The sequence below is a fragment of the Pinus tabuliformis genome, chromosome 9 (assembly GCF_031772625.1).
Source record: "Pinus tabuliformis cultivar Carrire ecotype Pingquan chromosome 9, CPIR1, whole genome shotgun sequence".
In the NCBI taxonomy this organism is placed as follows: Eukaryota; Viridiplantae; Streptophyta; class Pinopsida; order Pinales; family Pinaceae; genus Pinus; species Pinus tabuliformis.
The window spans coordinates 425776037-425800972 of NC_142307.1; the positions used below are offsets into that span (position 1 = coordinate 425776037).

General features: G+C 39.3%; 1 protein-coding gene across 6 annotated transcripts in view; it reads right to left on the reverse strand.

Moving 5' to 3' along the window:
* Window positions 1-24936, reverse strand: part of LOC149148967 (protein NRT1/ PTR FAMILY 8.1-like) — an 88787-nt gene that overhangs the window by 26412 nt on the left and 37439 nt on the right. The window contains exons 1-2 of one of the 6 annotated variants that reach the window (XM_089438233.1): window positions 23073-23320; window positions 21253-21440 (exon numbers count right to left, since the gene is read on the reverse strand). The exons of 1 other annotated variant lie outside the window; for it this stretch is intronic. In XM_089438233.1, coding sequence (XP_089294359.1) covers window positions 21253-21333 — 81 coding nt within the window. In that variant the 5' untranslated portion in view covers window positions 21334-21440; window positions 23073-23320. 4 more of the 6 variants (XM_089438238.1, XM_089438237.1, XM_089438234.1 and 1 more) reach the window with 4 other exon arrangements.

Here is a 24936-nt window from a genome sequence, read left to right on the forward strand (position 1 = left end):
TGGGAGGCGCAGGCGGAGTAATGCGCAGATCCAACCCGAAGAAGCCCAAAGATGTTTGAATGCTGAGGAATCCATTGGAAAGCTCAGTATATGCCAGCGGAGGTAGCCTACAAAGTCGAGGTGACTCAGAAGCAGAGGGTCGCTTAGAGGTCAAGCAAAACCAGAAGCTCGTGGGCACGCAAAGCTGAGAGCCAGAGAGCCAGAGAGCCAGAGCCAGAGCCAGAGCCAGAGCCAGAGCCAGAGCCAGAGCCAGAGCCAGCCAGAGCCAAGAGCTGAGAGCCAGAGAGCCAAACGGCCAAGGATAAAAATGGTATTCTAAACCCATAGGTTCAATTGTAAACCAATGGAGTTGAGTGTGGAACTTGTAAAAGAAAGATTACCATAATCCTAGAGAGCCTAGTTGAGTTGACTAGAGCTCATGGAGACGTAGCCCAAGAGGTTTGGGTGAACTCCTAATTATATTGTTGTCTTATGTGTTTGCTTATTTGCTGCTTTATTTACTGTTATATGCATTTCATAACAGTTTAGGCAAATGAACATAAGCACTTAACAGTTAAAGGAAAATTAAAGCATACACCTATTTCAAGTTATTCATTCCGCAAATTATCAATCATAAGCATAGATCTGGGAATATATAAGCTTTGGAGTGGGAGAGGTTCTTGTAAGCTTGACAAGAAGCCTTTAGGTCCCCATTTCAAATCAAATATGGTAGAGAAAGCTTAACAAGCCTGATCAATGATTTTGACTTGAGAAAAGGGTACATTTTTACTAAGGCCATGGCAAAGGAGTTCAAAAATCAACACCACCAACATTGGGGTACATATAGGGCTTGGTGCTCTTGATTAAATGCCAATCACATACCCTCATACATGATATAATCTAATGAAAAGCCACAATCCCACTGATCCTGAAATCCTGAATATTGTTGATTCTGTTGAATTTTGAATGGGATATTAAATTCTATTTTCTCCATATGAAGTTTGATGAGGTTGGAGCCCACTCTCAAACATCATGAGTCATTTCATGAGAATGTTAAAAATTTAAGTAAAATGATGAAAATGAAAGATAGAGAATGTCACTTTAAGAATTAACATTACCATTAGGGAGCATCTAGGAAGCGTCTAGCGAGCATCAAGGTGCACCTTCGTAGTAGTATTTGAGAAGCATAGTTCCCCACATAAAAGTTTGAAACTTTCAAAAAACAAAAAAAACCCAGTGGAATTGTCTGATCGGTTTTTGGAACCGTGGAACCGTGTCAGAACTATGGTCCAAGCCTATAGAACGGCGGTTATGGCCCATCATGGTTCCAAAAGCCTAGGAACCATGAAATTTTGGCAAAACCACAATTCCGTTTGGCAGATTTGTCTAGGACGTGAATCCGCCTCTAGATACATGGGGGGCATAGTTCCCACAACATTAGTCGTTGAGTAAGCCAAGTAGAGGTAAGTTTGGTAAGTCGGATGAGTGGGTTAGGGATTGCAAATTAATTTAGGTTTTGATATTTGTTATTTATTTTTCTTTTTAGTTTTAATTTTTTTTCTTATAATTTCTTTTAAATCTTTTTAAATTTCAATGGTTATTAGACAAAATTGAGGACGCTTCACCCCTCAAAAAGGGTGCTTTTAGACTTGGTGCTTTTGATTAAATTCTAGTTTCAGACCCTTATACATTATAGAATTCAATGGAAACATTGCAATCCCCCGAATCCTGGACACTGTTAAGTCTGATGGATTTTGAGTGGGATCTAAAATTCTACTTTCTCCATATGAAATCCAATGAGGTTAGAACCACTCTCAAACACCCTGAGCCAATTAATGGTAATGTTAAAAATTTAAGTAAAAAAATGAAAATGAAAGATAAAGGAGAATGTCACTTTAACTTTGAGACTTTAACATTAACATTAACTATATAGCATTACTAGGGCCTTAGGGCTGAATATTAAGCTTCCCCACTCATAAATTATTGTTTTCAAGCAAAATTAAGAGGGGGCACCTAGCCTTTTGTGAGTAAAAACACTAGGGGCAAAGAGCTTGTTAGGCCTGCAATTACGAGATTTGCAACTCACTTCCTCACGTTGCAATGTCTCAATTCTCAACAAAAAAACTTGCAGAAAATGTTTTCTTCTAATGATTGGACTTCATCTCAATGGGCTCACAGACAAGATGGGAAAGACACCAAAAAGAAAGTTTTTGATAATTGTTTTTGGAAAAGGTCTACAGAGCTTGTGAAAATTACCGAGCCCCTTGTTAAGGTGCGACGGAGGGTGGATGGGGAAAAATTCGCCATGGGCTACATTTATGAGGCTATGGATAGGGCAAAGGAGCAAATACGGGCAACTTACAAGGATAAGTTAGCTAAATATGGGCCTATATGGGAGATCATTGATAACAAATGGAACAATCAACTCCATCGTCCTATACATGTAGCTAGGTATTTTTTGAACCCAAAGTATCATTATAAAGCTCGGCTAGGGGATCTGCAAATTGGGGAGGTTAGAGATGGATGATTACTTGGAGCGCATGGTCCCTAACCATGAAAACTAGTTGGAAATACATAGACAACTTACTCTTTTCAGTATGGCAACAAGTACCTATGGCAAAAACTTGGCAAAGATCGCAAGAGATGTGGATGAGCAAGGTAAGAAATTCCAATTAGTTTTTCTTTTAAAGTTCAATTGTTTACAAATTTTCAATTCAAATTGTTTGTAAATACTTGTAAATAAGTAATGAAATGAACTAAGTTACTAATTAATGTTTGTTTCTTTGCAACACCTTAGTGGGATTCATTTGGCGGCCAATTCCCTCAATTGTAAAAGTTTGCAATTAGAGTCCTCAGCCAAACTTGTAGTGCTTTGGGTTGTGAGCACAATTGCTCTGTTTTTGAGCGCATACACACGAAGAAGAGAAACTATTTGGAACAAAAACAATTAAATGATCTTGTCTTTGTGCAATACAACCTTCGGCTAAGGTGCAACCAAATGATGAAAAGAAGACCTGATCTAGATCCCATTGTGTTGGACGTTATTGATCCATCAGAATAGGGGAGGAGACTAAAGATCCTGAGTTTGATGTTGATTTTGATACCGACATGGTGTTAGGGGAGATGAAGCAGATTTGATAGCGACAGCGCCATCGGAACCAGAATTAGTAGCCGCATCAAGCAAAGGCAAACAACCAATGGAAGGCACTAGTCATGCAGCTCAACCAACTTGTGCTTCCATTAGGTCCACTACTATTGTTATTAGTGGCAATGCTACTATTGAGGTTGTAGATGAGGTTGATGTTGAGAAATCTAAGGGCTTGAGATGTTAATGATTTCTCTATTATGATAACTGCTTGTGAAGTAATTTCAAGCTTTAAATAATTCAAAACCATGAACTTTTATATGTTAGTGAATATTTACTTCATCAACTAGCTACCATGCATAATAAACAAAAGAACAATAACATAAGATATAGGCAACAGCTAGGGAAAAACCTCTCCAAACTTGAGAGGAAAACCCACGATAATTCTTCTTATAGTTTCTTCTCTTGACAAAATTTCAAGACCAATACAAAGACCCTTGAGACCAAGTGACTCCAGGATCAAGGCTAGAATCCCTTCTTACTGCTATCCTCTTCACTTGCTACAATACGGATCAGATCTGCTACTACACATGGATGATCTAGCTACCTTCTCCCTTCTCTTCCTCCTCCAAGCTTTCCCTTACTCAAGATAGTCCACTAGCCTAGAGAATCTTCTTTAACGCTGCCCTTAAACAAGATGATTTGTCCTTTTGAAATGACTGTTCAGAAACCTTAACTGTAGGTCTGAAATTGATACCTTTCTTCATGTGTAAGTGATCTCTTAGCCTAGAAGTCTTCTCCTTCCTTCACTAGGCTAGTAGCCTTCTTCTTGGCATCCAACTGAATTCTTTAGACTTCACATTAGCCCTAATCATGAGGACTTCACGGATTGCAGCACAATCCTAGTTATGCACAGCACCTTCGCATATACAAAGGGTTTGGGGCTCTCCTAACCCTCCCAAGCCTTCACTTTACCAGCCAGATTTCCTCGCATAAATTTGCCTTCAAAATAGACCCAAAATCGAATTGTTTCCTTGGTGATGAGGGCAGATTGAATGATGCCCTAGCTTCGCACGTGTGCCAGACTTCTGCGGCTATGGAAAGGCTTCTCTGCAGTCATGAACAGACTTCTACTGCGGTTGCGTTTCCTCGATCTCTTGGACAGACTTCTTCGCTTGGAATGAGACCCAATAGACTTCGTGATATAGGAGATGAACCCAAGTCAAGTTGTGTGTCCGAATTGGTATGAGGGGAGGCCTATTTATAGTGTATGAGGCCTTCTTATCAAGCCGACATGACCTGTTCCTTAGCCGACTTGAAGCTGACATGATCATCTATTATAAATATAATATATATGCTGAAAATATATTATTTCTTTTGCATTCGTTTGGAGGGATCATTTAGTAGCTCTTTTGATCTTGCCTTTGAAGGAGTTTTTGCCACATGATTCTAACCTTGATCTTGGAGTCATACTTGTACATTTCAAGTGTAAACATTAATGACACGACCTATCACCTAGAGCTCATAATGAAAGCTACAAAGATAAATACATTTTGATCATGAAACCCACGATTCAAGTTTACACAATATTTTGCTAAATACTATTTACATCATTGACTTGTGCCATTATGAAGACCGAACCTAGTTACACTTTCTCCAACACTCCCTCTTAACTAGGGGGTATTCATACATACATGAACATTGGGCAATTTTTCAAGTTCACAAAAGAGTTCTTATAAGAAGATCGGATTTGCAATCCATCTGTTATAGCATCATTTCAACCAACATTGTTTCCATATAGCAAGGCCTTGACTAACAGCTCTATCTCTTACTTAGATCAGAACAAACAATGTTGGCGAGACCAATAACTGATAGACACACATCATCATTGTCTCTCTTAGGGTCATACCCACCCAAGTGTTCTCCGAGTATGCCCTACTAGCACTATTCTCATCTTGGGTTCCCAGCCCTCAAGAATATCGGTCCTCTTGCCCACTCTTGTCTTGGATGCCCTACCACATCCTCAAAGAGTGTCAAAAGCCAGATGATTACACAATCCTCATAGGAACTTCCCAGAGCTCCCTCTTACTCAGGGACTCTATCATCGGTGCTTTATAGGGTCTTCTTGTTGACTGACGATTCAAGACTTTGATGTCATCAATTTATTCACATGTAGGGTTCAGCCATCCATCACTTTCCTTCATCATGTCATTCCTTCTTTTCCCGGAAAGTATCCTCCTTGGCTTTATATCTAGGACTTCCTTCATAAGGCCATCTGTCTTTCCTTCAACGGTGATTGCTATCAATCACAACGTACATAGTTGTGACATCCTTCACAACTCTTCTTAAAATGGCCCAGCACACATACCCAGACTTAACCAAAAAGTCAAAAACCAAAAATAAATCACATATTACCTTTTTGGTGATGGCCTTTTCTAGTGACATCTCCTTGTATATATCAACATCTTGCATACATGTTGACACATCTCCGTAGATATCTGTAGTCAAGGGTCTTCAACTTTTCAAACTTATATCCAAGTCTCCATATCTTTCTAGGAGAGTTCCTCTTCAAATCTTCTCTAGATGTTGATTGCTTCCATCATGTTTGCATATCTCACGATCTCTATCATCCTTACACCTTTCATTCCCAGGGGCTTCCAATCAAAGTTTCTTAATTGTAGTTAACTACCTCATACTCCATATGAGGACATATTATGTTGATTTCATCTTTAAACTTTTCAGAGGAGGAGATCCTTTATTCTATTGATCATGCATGATTCATGCTACCTGCAACCATGTGACATGATATTATAATATCAAACAAAATACACATACCTCATTTGTCTTGAATCATATCATGACTCTTGTAGTAGACTTCTTGAGGGATCTTTGACCTGCAGTGTAGTTGATAAGTACCATCGACCTAGATTCTTTACAGAGGATATTTGCTTGTAGAGATTCTTCAAAGATTCGAAGAACCAAGATGTTCTCATCTAAGAATTTCCTACACGACAATTTCATTTCTACCTAGAGTCCTTGGATAAAGAAATACAATGTACACTAATCATAACCATTAATAGTATTTCTAGAGGATTTAACATATCATCATTCATCAATAGTTCATCAATGGATGTTACCAAATCCATAATCAGTTCATTCACTAAAAGAGTTCCTTAAACAACAAATAAGAATGAATTGCTACGCTAACTAAGACTTATGAAAGAAAAAACAGGAGGTGATCTTTTAATCACAGTAAAGATCCTCAGGCTCCTCCTTCGACTTCTTTTCATTGTCTTTTGTTTCCTGAGCGACAGAAGTTGCTTCAAACTTGCTCTTGCCATTCTTCTTTCGTTTGGGACAATCTCTTTGGTAATGTCCATATCCGTGACATTCAAAGCATTAGATCTTTGACATGTCTTTCTTGGGATGTTGCTGGTGGCTAGATCTTTCAAACTTTCCAAACTTCCCTTTTATTTTAAACCTGGCAGCAAATGCTTGATCTTTGGATCCAACTACAATATCTTCCTTGGCCTTTAATCATGCTTCTTCCACTTTGCATATTGCCCATAGATCATTGAGTGAGGATGCCTCCTTCTTGGCCCATATGCTTGCTGTAAAGTTTCCCCACTCCTCAAGTAATGCATTCAGCACTATCATAGTCATCTCTTGATCAGACATTATTTCTCCTCGTTCCTGCAACTGATCTTTTATTTCAGAGATCCTCATGAAATATGAAGTTATACCTTCTTCTTTGTTGATCTTCGTATAATTCATTCCTCAGAGAGATCCCTTCTCCTGCGGTGCTGACCGAGAATAAATCTATCAGTTTGTCATAGATATCTTTGGTTGTTTCAAGCTTGGCTACATAAGGAATCAAAGAGTCCTTGATAGATTCTATAGGAATCTTTTGAGCTCTCACTTCGTTCTTGTTATGCTTATAGCTAGTTCTTGACTATCAAAAGGAGCAACAATTTTCTTTTGTCCATAGTCAATAACTTCTTGTTCTTTCAAAGTGAGATCAATCCTCTTCTTCCAAGCAAGGAATTTGGCAACCCCAACTAACTTATTACTTTCCTTGTAAGAAGACATCCTTTTCAAGATTAGATTTTCTCAAATCAATAAGATACTTACTTGATGTAGTGATCCTTGAAGTTTGACTGTAGATGGTTGCCTTGAAGGAGCTTGAGGAAGCTTGATTACACTTGACTGCTAGGGAACCTGAGATTTACTTGCCTTATCCTTGAGGATCTGTTGTTTAACTGAAGTAAGAGGATTATAGATCCCTCACTTTGATAGATCTTGGAGTTTCAGAATGTGGATCTGAATTCTAAATCTTGCTTTGCCTTCAACTTCAGTTGCGTTACCTCTTCCTAAATGTTCTATATCTATTATCAGCCCTTTCTTGATCTACTACCAATCCTCTGATACCATGTTGAGAAATCTAAGGGCTTGAGATGTTAATGGTTTCTCTATTATGATAATTGCTTGTGAAGTAATTTCAAGCTTTAAATAATTCAAAACCATGAACTTTTATATGTTAGTGATTATTAACTTCATCAACCAGCGACCATGCATAATAAACAAAAGAACAATAACACAAGATGTTGAAATTTGGTACCGGAGGACAAGTGGTTCCCTTAGGCTTTGATCTTTGGCCTAGGGAAAAGTGTCCAAAAGAATTTAATTTTTCTCCTAAAGTGACTTTATAATTTTATAAAGTTAAATCTAATTTAAAAGTGACTTTAAGTGATAAAGTTACTAAGTCTAATTTTAAAGTGACTTTTATAAAGTCAATGAAAAATTAGAAAGGAAAAGTGACTTTGGAAATAAATGACTAAGTGGGTCTTTATTAAAGTGGGGTGAATTAAAAAATAAAAAGTGAGATTTAAATGAACATTTAATCTCAGCCTTAGATCTCAATCTATTTCAGCCATTGGATTTAGGGATCACCCAAAAGTCACTTGGGGTTAGATTAAAGGAGGAAAAGGAGGAAAAGGTCATTCATTCTTTCATGAGCAGATTGAGAGAAGGAGAGCAAGAGAGCAAGGGAGATTTCTGGACAGTGAGCTGCGGAGTTTCAGCAAAGCGGAGTTCCAGTAGCGGAGTTTCAGTAGGGCGGAGTTTCAACAAGTCTATACAGCGGAGTTTCAGTAGGGCGAAGTTTCAGCAAGGCTGAGATAAGTTGTAAAAGTTTGCTTGCTGATTTTTGCTGAATATTTCTCTTACTGTAAAAAGGCATTTTCCAGAAATAAAGAAGAGCTCTCAAACTGGTTTTCCCCAAGAGTTGTAAAGGGTTTTTCTAGGGTCACATTAACCAAAAATCTCAGTGTTTAAATGTGTTTTAATGGTTGTTTATTACTGTTGATTTTTATTTCTGCAATTTCCAGCATTCTGTAAAATTTCCAGAATTTGTGTTTTCAGCAAATTTATTTTTTCCAGCTTGTTAAATGTATGGTTATGGGAAAGGGCATTTAACTATATGGGAGAAATAAAGAGAAACTGAAAACCGGGGTGGGAAATGAGAAATTTCTACACAAGATATAGGCAGCAGCCAGGGAAAAACCTCTCCAAACCTGAGAGGAAAACCCACGGTAATTCTTCTTATAGTTTCTTCTCTTGACAAAATTTCCAAGACCAATACAAAGACCCTTGAGACCAAGTGACTCCAAGATCAAGGCTAGAATCCCTTCTTACTGTTGTCCTCTTCACTTGCTGCAATACGGATCAGATCTGCTACTACACATGGATGATCTGGCTACCTTCTCCCTTCTCTTCCTCCTCCAAGATTTCCCTTACTCAAGATAGTCCACTAGCCTAGTGGATCTTCTTTAACACTGCCCTTAACCAAGATGATTTGTCCTTTTGAGATGACTGCTTGAAATAGGTCTGAAACTGATACCTGTCTTCACGTGTGAGTGATCTCTTGGCCTAGAAGTCTTCTCCTTCCTTCGCTAGGCTAGTAGCCTTCTTCTTGGCATCCAACCGAATTCTTTAGACTTCACATTAGCCCTAATCATGAGGACTTCATGGACTACAACTCAGTCCTAGTTATGCACAGCACCTTCGCACGTATGGAGGGTTTGGGGCTCTCCTAGCCCTCCCAAGCCTTCGCTTTACCAGCCAGACTTCCTTGCATAAATCTGCCTTCAAAATAGACCCAAAACCAAAATGTTTCCTTGGTGATGAGGGCAAATTGAATGATGCCCTAACTTTGCACGTGTGCCAGAATTCTATGGCTATGGAAAGGCTTCTCTGCGGTCATGAACAGACTTCTACTGTGGCTGCGTTTCCTCACTCTCTTGGACAGAGTTCTTCGCTTGGAATGAGACCCAATAGACTTCGTGATATAGGAGACGAACCCAAGTCAAGTTTTGTCTCTGAATTGGTATGAGGGGAGGCCTATTTATAGTGTATGAGGCCTTCTTATCAAGCCGACGTGACCTATTCCTTAGCCAACTTGAAGCCAACATGGTCATCTATTATAAATATAATATATATGCCAAAAATATATTATTTCTTTTGCATTCGTTTGGAGGGATCATTTAGTAGCTCTTTTGATCTTATCTTTGAAGGAGTTTTTGCCACATGATTCTAACCTTGATATTGGAGTCATACTTGTACATTTCAAGTGTAAACATTAATGACACAGCCTATCACCTAGAGCTCATAATGAGAGCTACAAAGATAAATACATTTTGATCATGAAACCCATGATTCAAGTTTACACAATATTTTGCTAGATATTATTTACATCATTGACTTATGTCATTATAAAGACCGAACCTAGCTACACTTTCTTCGACAGTTGAGGCATCCTAAGACTTTGATCGAGATGATGTTTATGCAGCTCCTGTTGATGATCCTATGTCTAGTGGTGGTGATGAATTTGATCATGATGAGGAATGATCATGTTGATCACTAATATGTACCAATAGACTTGTAATATTCTACTAGGCCAATGTTATCATAGCTTGTAGCATTGTTTCTGGACTTTACAGACCATTTAGATTCTCATTGCTTATGTATTTTGTTGATGATATGTATTGCATTTGGTGCCATTTTGATATATTTGCCTTTACATGGTATATAGATGAGCAAACTTTGCATATTTTGTCTCTATTGGTTTGAATTCATTGTTTTAAGTCTTAAAGATAGCTTTTTCATTAAAAAATAATTATTTCATGTATTTTTTTAAAAACCAATTCATTGAGATCTAACCAGTCCCAATTTGACCGATACTTGTTAGAAACCCAGTTTATTAGATGGACTAGAACTTGGTTTATTAGGTGGACCATTCCGGTCAGTGATTCCGGTTTTTAAAACTATGGTTGGGACATGGAAGGGTTCCTTTTTAAGATGTAATGGACCAACATGTGCTCAGGAACCAGGTGATGGCCATATGAGTGAGGTAGAGCTCATGCTAGGCTTTTACCCACATGTTAATTTGTATGTCCCTGGCCATCTTTTGCATCATGATATTCTTTATTTTGATTTAGTTGTGGCCATGATATGCTTTTTCCTTTTCTTTTAGTTGCATTGACCTCCCAGGGCAAAGTTTCCCGACCCTACACAGGTATGAGGATGTATGGGTGCCAAATTCCAAAGAACCAATGGTTAGTTGGACCAGAAGAATGGATGTGTGTTAAAATTGGCAACTCAGGCCAAACTCCATGTGCATCATCTTATTAATGGAAGCTGATATTTTTCTTGGATCCCTCTCATCCAAAGGTGTAGGATTGATCTAAAGATCGATTTCGATAAGTATTCATGGAGATATGAATTTATTTGTGTTATGGGACAATTCGTCAAGGTCGGCCAACAACCAAATAAACCCCACTTGTGCTCAACGTTTTAGTATAAATAGAGGTGGCCTTCAAGTCATTTCAACACACTTGGGATCTCTTCCTCTCTACTTGTCTTTGGGTTTTAGTAGGAGGAGAGATCCTAAGGGATAGCGCTGCCCTAGTCTAGAGGGCAGAAGCCGGAACTGCCGAATTACCAGGAATAGCCGGAACTGCCAGAAAAAGCCATAACTGCCAGGAATAACCGAAACTGCCAGGAAAATTCGGAACTGCCGGGAATAGCCGAAATTGTTGGAATTGTCAGAACTGTCGGGAACAGTTGGAACTGTTGGGAACAACTAGAATTGTCGAAACTGTCGAAACAGCTGAAATTGTTGGAACTGCAGGAACAGCCGGAACTACCGGGAACTGCTGGAACAGCCAAAGCATTTGTCTCTAAAGGAGAGCAGCATGCAAGGGACAACTAACTAACATTGGGACAGTTGTATGGTACTTAGCAGCAAATACACCAAGCATGCAATGGTATAGCTAGCATGCAAGGGACAGCTAGCATGCAACAACAAGCATGCTAAAGACAACAAGCATGCTAGGGACAACAAGCAAGGTGCAGCCAGAGCATAGGTCAGTACAGCAACATGGTGTAGCAATGGCACATAATGCAGTACAGTGATGGGTACAGTCATGAGTAAGAAAGCGTGATGAGATGCAGCATAGTGATGATGGGTGCAGCGCGGTGAGGTGCAACATGATGATGAAATGCAGCACAACGGTAGGTGAAGGAGTCACCTTGGAGAACCAGTTGAAGCAACATGTCTTCAACTGATCTCATGTATCATCTTCTTAGAGATGATCTATGCTCTTATCTATATAAGTCAAAGTGTTGAATTCTGTTGTAAACATACTATCTCTCTCTCTCTGCTGAACTATTGAAGAACATATAAGAAGAATTGATCAAGGGTTTCCCCACATTGGGGTTTGTCCCTGGCTAGCGCCACATCTTGTGTCCTCTTGTCTTCGCTTGTCTTCTACGATTTATGTTTATGTTCTATCTGCAGTTTACTTTAATGCTGATGTGACTGCTAATCTAGAAAAGAAATTGAGCTAATTGTGAAAATTGAAATAAATTGCTCTAACCATAGAACATACCTAAAATTTAACATGGTATCAAAGCTGAGGTGAAGACAATGCCCAAGCAAGAGTGAAAGAGCAATCACCGAAGACAGTTGGGAAAGGACAAAAGGATCAGTGGATTCCTCATCCCTCTTCAAATTCACCGAGGGTCAAGTCGAAGCAGAGAATATTATCAGAATGGCGCAGCGGAAGTTTCTGATGGCCTACCTAAAGATCACTTCACTGGGAAGTCCATATCTAAGGGTGGAAGGAAAGGCAGATGCCTTGGTTGCAATAAGTTCGGCCATTATGCAAAGGAGTGTCCTAATGGCAGAGACACACCTCTTGATGAAGATAACAATCATTCCAGGGACATCTTCAATGATCAAAGGAATGACAGGTAATGCAGGTCATCAAGGAAATGGCAAACTCTTCAAAGAGAGCAAGGAACCTCAGATTCTTTGGGAATCTGGCTTATTGATTGTAGTGCTTCAAGGCACTTCATCGAATAGAAGGGTGCACTCTCTAATTTGGTAGAGATGGAAACAATCTTGGGATTATACTTGGAATCGATGCCACCTATCCCGAAAAGGGTGTAGGGAATGTTGCCCCTCAATTGAATGAGGGTAACTCAATTCATTTACAGAATCTCTTTTATGTACCTGATTGCAAGAAGAACCTGGTGTCCATTTCGGCAATGGAAGTCAAAGGTTACAGGGTGGCACTCATCGATGGAAAGGTACATGTTTGAAAATAGAATTTTCAAAGATGTTTTTGAGTTCAGGGTTGTATCAAGCTGCAGGAAGTCCACTAGGGACCATGTCCATTGACACAGCACCGGAGGTCTATGAGTCAGATGGTGACAGGGATGCCTGAATTAAAAAAAAAGCATGAAAGTACATGTCTGAGATGTACCGAAGGAAAATCTTACAAGGGGGCCATTCCCCTCATGTAGCAGGTCCACAGGTTCAGAACAACCCGAGGGGTTTGAGATTGATGATCAGGAATTTCACGTATGCAGGTGGAAGAAAGCCCTCTATGGCTTGAAGAAAAACTCCCCGGGCATAGTATGAGAGGATTGATAGTTGTCAGATGAAGCTGAGATTCACTAAGAGTGAAGCCGATCCAAACCATTGTTTGAAGGTTGTGGATGATAGACCTCTCATACCAGCACCTTATGAGGACGACCTATTTCTGACAGGTGCAGACCCTCTCATTTGCAGAAGTAAGAGGGAGTTGGATTTCGGATGTGGAATGATAAACTGCAAGCCTGTGACTACCTCGAGGATATTAACTTTCAGAAGTTATATGGTAGTGATGTCGAACCGGATTTGGGAAATGCCTCTAAGTTTCATAAACTCATTCGCATTGATGTTCTTGGTGAACTTCCATCCATATATATGTTTTGCAGTTAGCATGGTGAGCTCATATTTGGTTGAGCCTCACTGGATTGGTGCCAAGAATCTTCTAAGATATCTTCGAGGCACAATCTTGATTGAGATACACTGCCGGAAATATGAAACTGCACGATTATTCGAATGTTGACTGGGCAGGCAGTGTGGAGGATCACTAGATCACTTCTCAGTGCTGGTTCTCTTTGGATTCTGCTTCGATATCATGGATGAGCAGGAAGCAGAAGTCGGTTGCTATAAGCACCGCCGACACTGAATACATAGCTACAAGTATGATCTCGTGTGAAGCTGCATGGTTGCAGAAGCTCTTAAGTGAGTTGTTTGTACACATGATGAATACCACTGTGATTCTCTGTGACAACCAGAGGGGGGATTTGATTATTGAGGAATCCCGTATTCGATGATTGCTCCAGCAGATAGACATCAGATACTGCCTTATCTGGGATATGGTAAGTCGATGAGCGAGGAGGCTCCATCGCATTGAGGCTGATGTATAGGTCGCAGACATTTTGTCAAAGCCCCGAGGAAAAGTCAAATCTGTGACTTTCCCGAACGACTTGGAGTTGTTGAGAGACCTTATAAGGGTCCTGCATTTTGCATGCATTGAGCTTTGGGAGCTGTGGGGGGCTTGGGGTACTTACTGGAGCAACATACGACCACGGGGTGACTCACCCTCCCCTAGTGGTGCGTTATGTAAAGGATGACAAGTTCAACCTTCCCCTATGATACCCCGTGGCGACTGTGGAACAGGATGATTAGTTCTCCTGTGGGCAGAGATGATTAGTTCTCCAGTGGCAACTATGGAACAGGATGACTAGTTCTCCTGTGCGTCAGGATGATTAGATCTCCCGTGGCAACTATGAAACAAGATGATTAGTTCTCTTGTGGGCCGGGATGATTAGTTCTCCCGTGGCAACTGTGAAACAGGATGATTAGTTCTCCTGTGGGCCGGGATGATTAGTTCTCCCATGGCAACTTTGGGGCAGGATGATTCGTTCTCCTGTGGACAAGATGATTAGTTCTTCTGTCGAGGCATCCTACCCATGCAGTCTGGGACTCATGGGAAGTACCTCTCATCTGATCAATGAGCAAGGAAATGGGGTTAGGGACCATAGTAGTACTATCGATGGACGCATCAATGTATCTACCATACTCCCTATGTTAGGATGACCTCCATTGATCTGAGATCAATGAAACCGATCTGGGATCAGTGTGACTGGTTTGAGACACTCTCTTGTCATATTTATCTGGGATCAATAAAACTGACTTCGGGCCAATAAGAGTGATGTGACACACTCTCTTCAGATGAACTAACTTTGGGTCAGTAGAGAATGGTATGAGACATTCTCGATCAATTCTTCTTCTTCATGGTTCAGCAGAGCTAAGTAGAGCTCAGCAGAGCATAGCAGAGCAGGGCACTAATGGCAGAGATAGTACAGTCGGACATATGGATCAGCGAATGGAGTTCTCCCTAGTTGAGAGGGAGTGTTAAAATTGGCAACTAGGGCCAAACTCCATATGGGTCATCTTATTAATGGAAGCTGATATTTTTCTTGGATCCCTCTCATCCAGAGGTGGAGGATTGATCTAAAGATCATCCGATTCCGATAAGTATTCATGGAGATATGAATTTATTTGTGTTATGGGACAATTCGTCAAGGTCAGCCAACAACCAAATAAACCCCACTTGTGCTCAACGTTTTAGTATAAATAGAGGTGGCCTTCAAGTCATTTCAACACACTTGGAATCTCTTCCTCTCTACTTGTCTTTGGGTTTTAGTAGGAGGGATCCTAAGGGATAACATTGCCCTAATCCAGAGGGCAAAAGCCAGAACTGTCGGGAATAGTTGAAACTGCCGAGAAAAGCCGGATCTACCAGGAATAACTGAAACTGTCGGAAAAGCCGAAACTGCCGGAACTATCAAGAATAGCAGAAACTGTCGGGAATAGCCAGAATTGCTAGAGCTGCCGGAACTGCCGGGAACAGCTAGAATTGTCGAAACAACCAGAACTGCCGGAACAGCCGAAATTGTTGGAACTGTTGGAACTGCCAGGAACTGCCGAAACTACCGGGAACTGCCGGAACAGCCAAAGCATTTGTCTCTGAAGGAGAGCACATGCAAGGGACAACTAACTAACATTGGGACAGTTGTATGGTACTTAGCAGCAAATACACCAAGCATGCAATGTTACAACTAGCATGCAACAGCAAACATGCTAAGGACAACTAGCATGCTACGGACAACAAGCAAGCAAGGTGCAACCAAAGCATAGGTCAGTACGGCAACATGGTGTAGCAATGGCACATAATGCAGTACAGTGATGGGTATAATCATGATTAATGAAGCGTGATGAGATGCAGCATAGTGATGATGGGTGTAGCATGGTGCAGCACGGTGAGGTGCAACATGATGACGAAATGCAGCACAACGATAGGTGAAGGAGTCACCTTGGAGAATCAGTTGAAGCAACATGTCTTCAAGTGATCTCATGTATCATCTTCTTAGAGATGATCTATGCTCTTATCTATATAAGTCGAAGTGTTGACTTCTGTTGTAAATGTATTCTCTATCTCTCTCTGCTGAACTAATGAAGAACATATAAGAAGAATTGATCAAGGGTTTCCCCACATTAGGGTTTGTCCCTGGCTAGCGCCACATCTTGTGTCCTCTTGTCTTGGCTTGTCTTCTGCGATTTATGTTTATGTTCTATCTGCAGTTTACTTTAATGCTGATGTGATTGCTAGTCTAGAAAAGAAATTGAGCTAACTGTGAAAATTGAAATAAATTGCTCTAAGCATAGAACATACCTAAAATTTAACAATGTGGGATAAGGACCTATAATTTATGATGGAAAGTGTTAAGTATGATATAGGGATAGATGGAACTATGCTATCTCAATCAGGGCTTTCCAAGTAGTGCCCCTCCTATACCCTTTGCGCCATTAGGGGAGGTCCAATTGAACTAGAATCGAAATTGAAGATTAACCGCCCATTTAAGGTGAGAGAACAAGACTATGGTCAAAACCCCTCCTTCCAGGTCACCCCATCATCCATATTGATGTTGCACGACTCATACACGTATAAGACTCGTTTGGCTTTTGACTTAGCGACCCATATAAGACTCGTATAAGACGCAAAATACAAAAGAACTTAAAATATGGTAAATTTTAAGCACAAAAGAAACTAATGACATTTCCAATCCTTATAAGTTATAAAACCACAATATATGTAATAATTCATAACATCATCTCATAGCTATGATAGTACAACATAACATATTCGATTTTTGTAAGCAAAAAAATTAAATAGTGAATAAGAAACATAATCATGATTTCATAATCAAAATAAAAAATGGCAGCAAGTTCAAAATTCCAATACATATGTCATAAATGATAAGTCATAGTCTCATAACAATCTTGAGTCTCATGCAGGACTACGCCTAGAATAAGCCCTCGAGGAGCTAATGCCAACATCGGAAGGTTGAAGCAACTATGAGGCAAGTGTATTTGGAGTTTCCATTTGAGATGTAAAAGTTAAAACCCCTCAGTCTCTTCATCAAGCCAACTCAAATAAGGGGGCTCCTCCTCCACAACCCAATCAGACTTTAAATCAATACTATCAAATAAAATTGGATCTTGATCCTTTGGTTGCAATTGTTTTGTGAGCATTGGAAGGCTGTAGCAGATGAAAACCAACTTCTGCAACCTCTTATGCTCTAACCTATTTCTCTTTTTGTTGTGGAGTCACTCGGCTCCTTCAGTTAAGACTCAACACTCAGTTATTGAGAATTAGAAATGAGTCAAATGGCAAATGAATGAGAAATTAAAGGGAGGGAGGTGCTTATAAAGCATTTCCTTCCCTCCATTTTCCCTTTCCCTCCACCAAATCTCAAAAAAAAAAAGGAAAAAAATTTGAAATTTGTTGAAGGAAGTCTGCACCGAATCCAGGAATGGGTTTGATACAGGTCCGTGCAAGTCCAATACGAGTCTTATGCAAGTCCACACGTCAACACAGGTAAGGGTCTTATGCACGGGTTTTATGCTTCAGACCCATTTCGGCATATGCTTGTCAAGAACCGCAGGTCTTGAAGCGTCTTATAAGGGTCGTGCTTCATTGATCCATAAGCAAAATGATTAAAGTACCTTTTGATCGGAAGCCCACCTTCATCCATGTGCTCTTATCAAATGGGTGGGAAGCACATGGATGATGTTGATGGCAGAGATATAATGGCACGTCATCAGATAGTGGTGGCTGTCATGGGCTGCTGGTTGGCCAGTTGTCTATCTGGAATAGGAGAAAAGTTTTCTCCTAGGGGTTACTCATTTTGGTGGGTAACAAGGATCATTTCTTTTCATACTATACCATAAATATTGGACCTCAATGTTGCATAATTCTCATTCTAGATTGTGCAATATCATAGGACTTGGATGATTGCAAGAACCATAACTTATGTCCAATTCTGGCAGGGTGACTTCTTACCTAAGAACAATATTGTGCATGCATTGATAAATATGTGAAACTTTTTAGATGATTGTTGATTAGTGACAACACAATATAAATGAGACCAAATGCTTCAATATGTGTTGAAACAATCTCACCTGAAATCTACCCTACGAAATTTGTCTAGAATTGCCATGGTGGGCACATGTTCAAGAGATTTATCTAAATCTTTGTAATGTTTGTTTCACTTGGTTCTTTCCTAGCCATTTGATTGAAGATTTCCCGCTGAAGAAGGTGGAGTTAATAGATAGCCCACAAAGTGTTACCACCTAAAAAGAAAGGAGTGAGCAGCCAATGAGTTCTTATGATGGTTTTGTGACAAGAATGGAAAGGGTGGTTGGGACTATGGTAGGAAAAAGGAAGGGAAAGTTGGAAACTAAAATGACCTGTAAAACTAGAACTCAAGAGGCAAATAAAGGGTGGACTCCAATTCATTCTTCTTCCAATATGGACCTGCTACCTACAATTCAGTGATGCCAAAGCCTACAAAAGTCTCCTTGTTGGTGCAGGAATCCTACTAGATGCCTTCAGAGAGAACTTTGTCGTCCTTGAGAAGGAAATCATTGAAGTGTACCCATGAAGTCATCTTGTATAATTTGTGAGCCACCTTAGGGGATGGAAAGCATGCAATTTTTCACAAGATTAACTTCACTATCAAACGGAAACCTAGTATTCTGATTAAGAAGTCAAAGTTCTTGCCTGTTGTTTTAGGTCATTGGGCCGTGTCTATTGGAAAGGCGAATATTGATATACTACAAACGAGGAAGGGAGGGTCAGTTCATGCACGAGCATCTTGGATGGTTTCATCTACCATTGACAACGGATAGGATCCATTTTCTCAATGTCATTGGATGACCTTTGTGCTTATTGGAACTGTCTGAGGTTTTTGTTTTGTGTTCTCCAAATGCTCTTACTAGCATAATACAATTGTGGGACTCGATACCAAGAACCAGACATTAGTTGAACCAGTTGATCCCAAAAACCAAAACTGGACTATAACCAATAAAACAGAAAACATAAACTGGTTGACCAAAAAATACATCATATATATAGAAACGGACACATAGATGTGAATCCAAAACCATTGGATGCAAATATGCTAAGCTTTCTCATGCATATAGCAAGTGTGCATATAACCAAAATAACATCAAATGCAATCCATGTCTAAGCCAAAATAGATAGACAAAAATGATATTATGGGGGGTTTCAACTTCCAAGGATGGTTGCAGGTTGAAGGCAGAGCCCTCCTCTTTTTTGTAAATTCTAAAAGTCCATTTCCTGCAAATTCCACTGATATAACCCATGGTATCAATGAGTGTGGTAATGAAAATACATTTTTTTTTTCTTTAAGGGGAGGGGAGGGGGGTGCTAGGGGAGTTGGGGCATTGTGGCCCCATGCACTCGTTGTACGGTGTAATATGGAACTAGTTGATTTAGGTAAATAAGGCCAACTCCATACCAAACCATCCATTTTCAATTTGAGGGCTTGATTTGGACCAGTACTACCGAAGAACCAATCGAACCAACCAGCTTTTTGCAAAACTAGTTCAGTTTTGATAACAATCAAAAAGACTTGAGTCATATCAAGTGCTTCAGGTGCAACAAACACAGTAACTGTGCCTCTTAATGTCTAAGAAGAAGAAAGGAAAGGGAACGCAACAATAGTTTGCAAGGAGTCTAGATGTTTCCAATTAATCTGATTACCAAGCTAGATACCCACTTTGCCATGGTGTCTAGTCTTTCTACGTACATAGTTTAAAGGGTTGGATGGTATGTGGAAAATGGAGCTTCAAGACGTATGGAGTTGGGTGTGGTGCCATGTATCCTAAGAAAGGATTGGGCTCCATATCTTTCGAAATGCTTTCAAGCGATGTTATTGAATTAGATTCTATCTTGTAAGTTCCCGATTTAATGAAGAGTCTACTTTTAGTGTCTTGCATGACATATTTACAGTGTTTGGCTGAATTTGATGGTGATCAAATCACCATCACAGAGAACAGCCATGGCTCTAGTGAAGTTTTGGCAACAGCAGAGTCAGAAGGTGGCCTTGACATGCTATTTGTAGATCCAGTTGAGCAGGTATGGCAAGACGCCATGATGGAGGAGAGTTGCTCTAGCATTGAGAAGGTTGTTACACAAAGATCCTCTCAGCAACAGATAGGCAACCTTGATGAGTCTCTTGCTCCAAGTATCAGAGGATTCTCCCGGGAAGAGGGTGTTGCCCTAAATGAACTAATTGATGCACTACCAGTTTTGGATTTCAGTTTCAATGAGATTGTACTCATGTTCTGTTACTCTGGGTTTAGTGCAGATTTCCATTCATTAAATATAGATCCGATAGGCTTGCCTTGGCCTTCTTGGCCCTCTGCCTGTTTGGGCTGCAGTAAATGGACCTTCATCACTGCAAGAAGACACCATTTCAACCACTCCAAGAGCACCAAAATCCGTAGCAAGCATCTACCTAGAACCTTAACTCTTTGGATTTTACAATGTTGGGCAGTACACCTGCAAACTTTTGAGCAGGAACATCTGGTTTGTAATGCTAATCTGTACCCAGTTCAAGTATTTGGGTGTACTCCGTGACACCAGACTTCAAATGACCAGATTTGTACCTCAACAAAAGGCTCCAAGCTGTTGTCACTTTTAAAATAGTAACCGTTCCATTTAAACAAAATGAAATATAATGTACTTTCAACAAATGAGGAGAACTTGTGATTTTTCCAACTACCCATCGCTATCGTTATAATGTGAAACTTCTTCAGCCTTGTATATGTTTCATTCTTTATTCTTGATACCAAGTTTGAACAGATAACAGAGAGATTTTGAATTTTTATAGATAGTTTTTTTGTGACATGTCATTTTTCTCAAATTTTGTTACATCTTTTATAGCATTACAAGTTAAAAAATAATTTTCATGCAAAAGATGAAAAATAGGATCATAGACGACCAACATGATTGAAGCCGTAAGAAGCATCCTTACTTTCAAGTTTTACAATATAGAAAGAAAGAATCACCTTGAACATAAAAATTAGCTAAAATATTAACAGTTAGTATAGTACAAATTGTTGTGCCCTAACATAACACCTTGTCCAGCAATGTGACATCTTTTGTATAAACGAAAAAATTTCAATTGTATGCAAGTCACCTAGGGATCTCTCAACTTTGGCCATATTTCGTTAAACCTGCATATCAGTCCATGTGCACAATAATAACCTTCTTCGACCTTGACCACGGTGACACAGAGAATGGTTTTTCACTGCAGAGGGATGGGATAGCAGGTTTCATCGTATTCAGAAACAAGTAATTAAAAAAAAAAGCATTTACTAGGTACAAGTTACAGCCCTCCATTGTGTATTCCCTTACCGAAGAGCCTCCTTCCTTTTGGGGAGGAGCCAAGCCATTGTTTGATGGAGTGGTTCTGTTGGCTATCGTGGATGGTTCCATGGAAGCCACAACCCTTGCTGCAGTCAAGCTTTATAGTAGATGCAAAGGAGGCAGAACGAAATATAGGGAATCAGCCAAGACAAAGCCTTGATAGCACACCGACTCAGCTTCACCATCCCGATGCAAAAGAAAACACCCACCAGACTGAATCAATTCAAAGGCAGCGCATAAAAAATAGGATAATGTACTGTGTACTTAGCATAACTCTGACGACAAAGATCTTACACTCTTCCCCCACACACCAAAGCACATCTTCTCAATCAAATTCCCCAATTGAAGACAATTAACTTTAGGTTATAATCATCAGATGTTCCCTGTAACTTAATGTTAGAATCCACTGAAAATAACCAAAAAGTCCTTCTAGTCCAAACAAACCTCTATATTATTAACAATGCTACAGTTAGGGGCTGATTTCTGTCGAAAAATGCAGCTTGCTTACCTTATATTTTGGCCAATCAGAAGCTCCAAATCATCTGATTAATTCAGATTTTGAAAGCTTTACTTTAGATTGTTAGAACCTTTCAGTGAGATTCATGCAGACAGAAAAAGACTTGGTTCAGGCTTTAGACTTGAGACAGATTCAAGACCTGCGAAGGTGAACTGATAGTACATAGTACATAGACTGGTTTCTTTATTTTGAGCTCGGAAAGCTCAAAGGCTCTCAAACATAACACCATGCTTATGAGGAAGCAACGTTCTCAACGTGGATTGGGAGATCTGCAACCCCTCAGCGTTCCCTGAAGAAAGAGCATACCCTACCCAACCAAGAAATGACTATGGGGGAACTAAGTAAGCTTGTCCGTAGATTTCTGTATGGAAGCAATTCCCCGATCAAGAATCGAATCCCACAATAACAGCTGTAAAATTTCGCCTAATCTAAAAATCAAAAGACTTGAATTAAGAACATCTTAATTTTTACAATACACACCCGGATGCAGCTCAGAGCAGCCTGCAAATCTTCATAAATCTCATGAATTAGCCTGATGGGAACATTTTCATTGGTTACCTCTGAAACTAATATGTGTACCTGATACTAACATAATACGATGCTACTCAAGTGGGTTGTTATCAAGTGGTTCAGACCTGGATTCATGACCCCCTGAAGACATGTTGCAGCACTTATACCTTCGGTAACCAAAGTAGAGCCCACTTCCTTAACAAAGGGCCATTTACCATCCACAAAAAAGAAATTGATCCTGTAGTGCATCGTCTAAAGCTAGAAGAAATAAATAATGCTTCTAGAGTTAGAATTTCAGTTCAATTATATAGCAAATAGCACATGTGTTAGGTTTCTTCTCACGAATTCGCGGGCTATGAATGCATTGGAATGAGAAATTTTGAAATATGCATCTTCATATCAAGCATCCCAACATGAAGTGGCTAAGAACAGAGAAGAGCCCATTTTGAAAACAAAGATCAGGAAATGCTAAACAATATACGCACTTACAGATATGTATGAATTGTCCGCCTTTGCATGCAGAATCTAAAAGCTCTGTTCAAGAGTGCCCAAAAAACACCAGACAAGTATCACAAGCTTCGACTGACACCCTCAAAGACTTTTAACAAAAATTCCAGACATAAGATTTTAAAAATTACTCTCTATCAATCAAGTACCATCTTTCCACCACAGATTCTCAAGCTCAATCTTTATATATCCACATCCAGTGACAGAAAGCTAGTACCTGGAATGCATGAACAGTTTTTAATTTTCAAAACTACCTACAGAGGGCTATCTTTACCTGAGACATATTCTAAGCAAGCACGGTTTCCATTGGATTGTCGTCTTGCATTGAGAGTTCGAAGGGTGTCTTCTCGCAGCAGTGTGAATGAAAAGTCAAGAGAGGTGAATATCTTGTTATAAGATTCATTGAGAATCCCGAAAAATAAGAAGACGAAAAACAAGTATGTGCTAGGCTGTCCAGTAACGGGCAAAACGCGCTCTCATCCCACATGCATGAGAAGGGAGGGTTGGATACATTACGGATTTGAATGAATCTGACAACATGTTTTGCTGAGCTTCTAATTATGAAGGACATTTATGGGATATTAGCGTTAAAGTAATAGTTGTGATTTTTTTTTTTAAATAGTAATAGTTTACCAACTATCTTGTAACAGGGACAGTGCTTCCTTATTAATATTTTTCATATGTTAATTTATGCGTAAAATCATCCTATAATTTATGTTAATTTATGCTTAAAATCATCCTATAATTTTATAGTAGTTATTATGAATATTTCTCATATGGAAAAAAAATGAAACGTAGTGTATAAGATTTTGGATGGTGGGGATATAAACTACTTTTAAATTTATTTAATTATTATTAAAAAATTTAAATATAAATTAGTGATTTGTAAATTAAATTTATAATTACATAGAATAAAAGATAAATTGATTTTTTTTTAATTTATGAAATTTTAAAAACTAAATATTAATATTATAAAATTTAATTGCAATAAAAATAAGATGATATTAAATTTATTTAAAAATACAATTTTTAATAATTAGATTTTAATAATAGGTAAACGGGTTTTTGTTAAAAAAATAGTTAATTAAGATCTTAAATCTTAAAACCTTTAATTATTTTTTTAATGTATTGCTAAATTTACAATGGTTGATATTAATAAGCTAAGTTGTAATTAAGTGTTATGTAATATTAACCGTTAAGAAGAGTTTTTTTTTTTTTTTACAATTTAGTAAATTATTACTATATGCCCCTTATATCTGGGGACGCTAACTCCATAGGGCCTTCTGTATGGAATAAGATTTAGTCGTTGCTCCTCGATCTGCATGTTGCACTACAGATTTAGTCATTGCTCCTCTATCTGCATGTTGCACTACAATTGCTCTTCTGCATGGAGGACTTAGTGCCATGAGATATCTCGATGGTAGGGGACTTGGTGGAGTTTTAGCGCTTATAGACGGATGTTGCCTAGTTGACGGTTTGGGATTTTGATAGCATGATGGTAGAGAGAAGCTCAATCAATTCTCTGCAAATGAATGGTGTGTAGTTATTCTTCCACCACAAGCCAATGAATCATTTGAAGAGTCTCTATGATGGTTACCTATCAATCATCTCTTTGAAAGCTTTGGGCAACTACCATTTTGGTTCTAAGTGTATTTTCTATTTCTAGTTAATTATGTAGTTCCCATTAGCAACGGCTCCACCCTTGGGGCAGTGTGGAAAAGCTCCACTGACCAAACTAAAGTGAAGCTAGCAGTTAGAAATGCAACCAAAACTTTTCACCACTTTTGTCCGCCTAACATGAAGCAGCATTTTTGCATTCTCATTGAAGAGATCAAGCAGCAGCAACACTGTTACTCGAATGAGGAGGTGGAGTTCATGTTTTATAATCATGTTCAAAACCTAGGCATTAGCAAAGCCTGTGAAGCTAGGTTTCATCACACTTTAGAGCTTTTATTGGCATACGTCGCATATTTGTAGCTCGCACCCTCCAAGCCCATGACGTAGACCACCTAGAGCTCCACTAGCATCTAATTCATTTGGAGAAGCAATCATATCTTCTAGTCACTCATTGTACCTTGTTAGCTGAGGAGCATGGGGGAGTTCTCATCTCTATTGCAACTGGTAGCTCAAAGAATAAG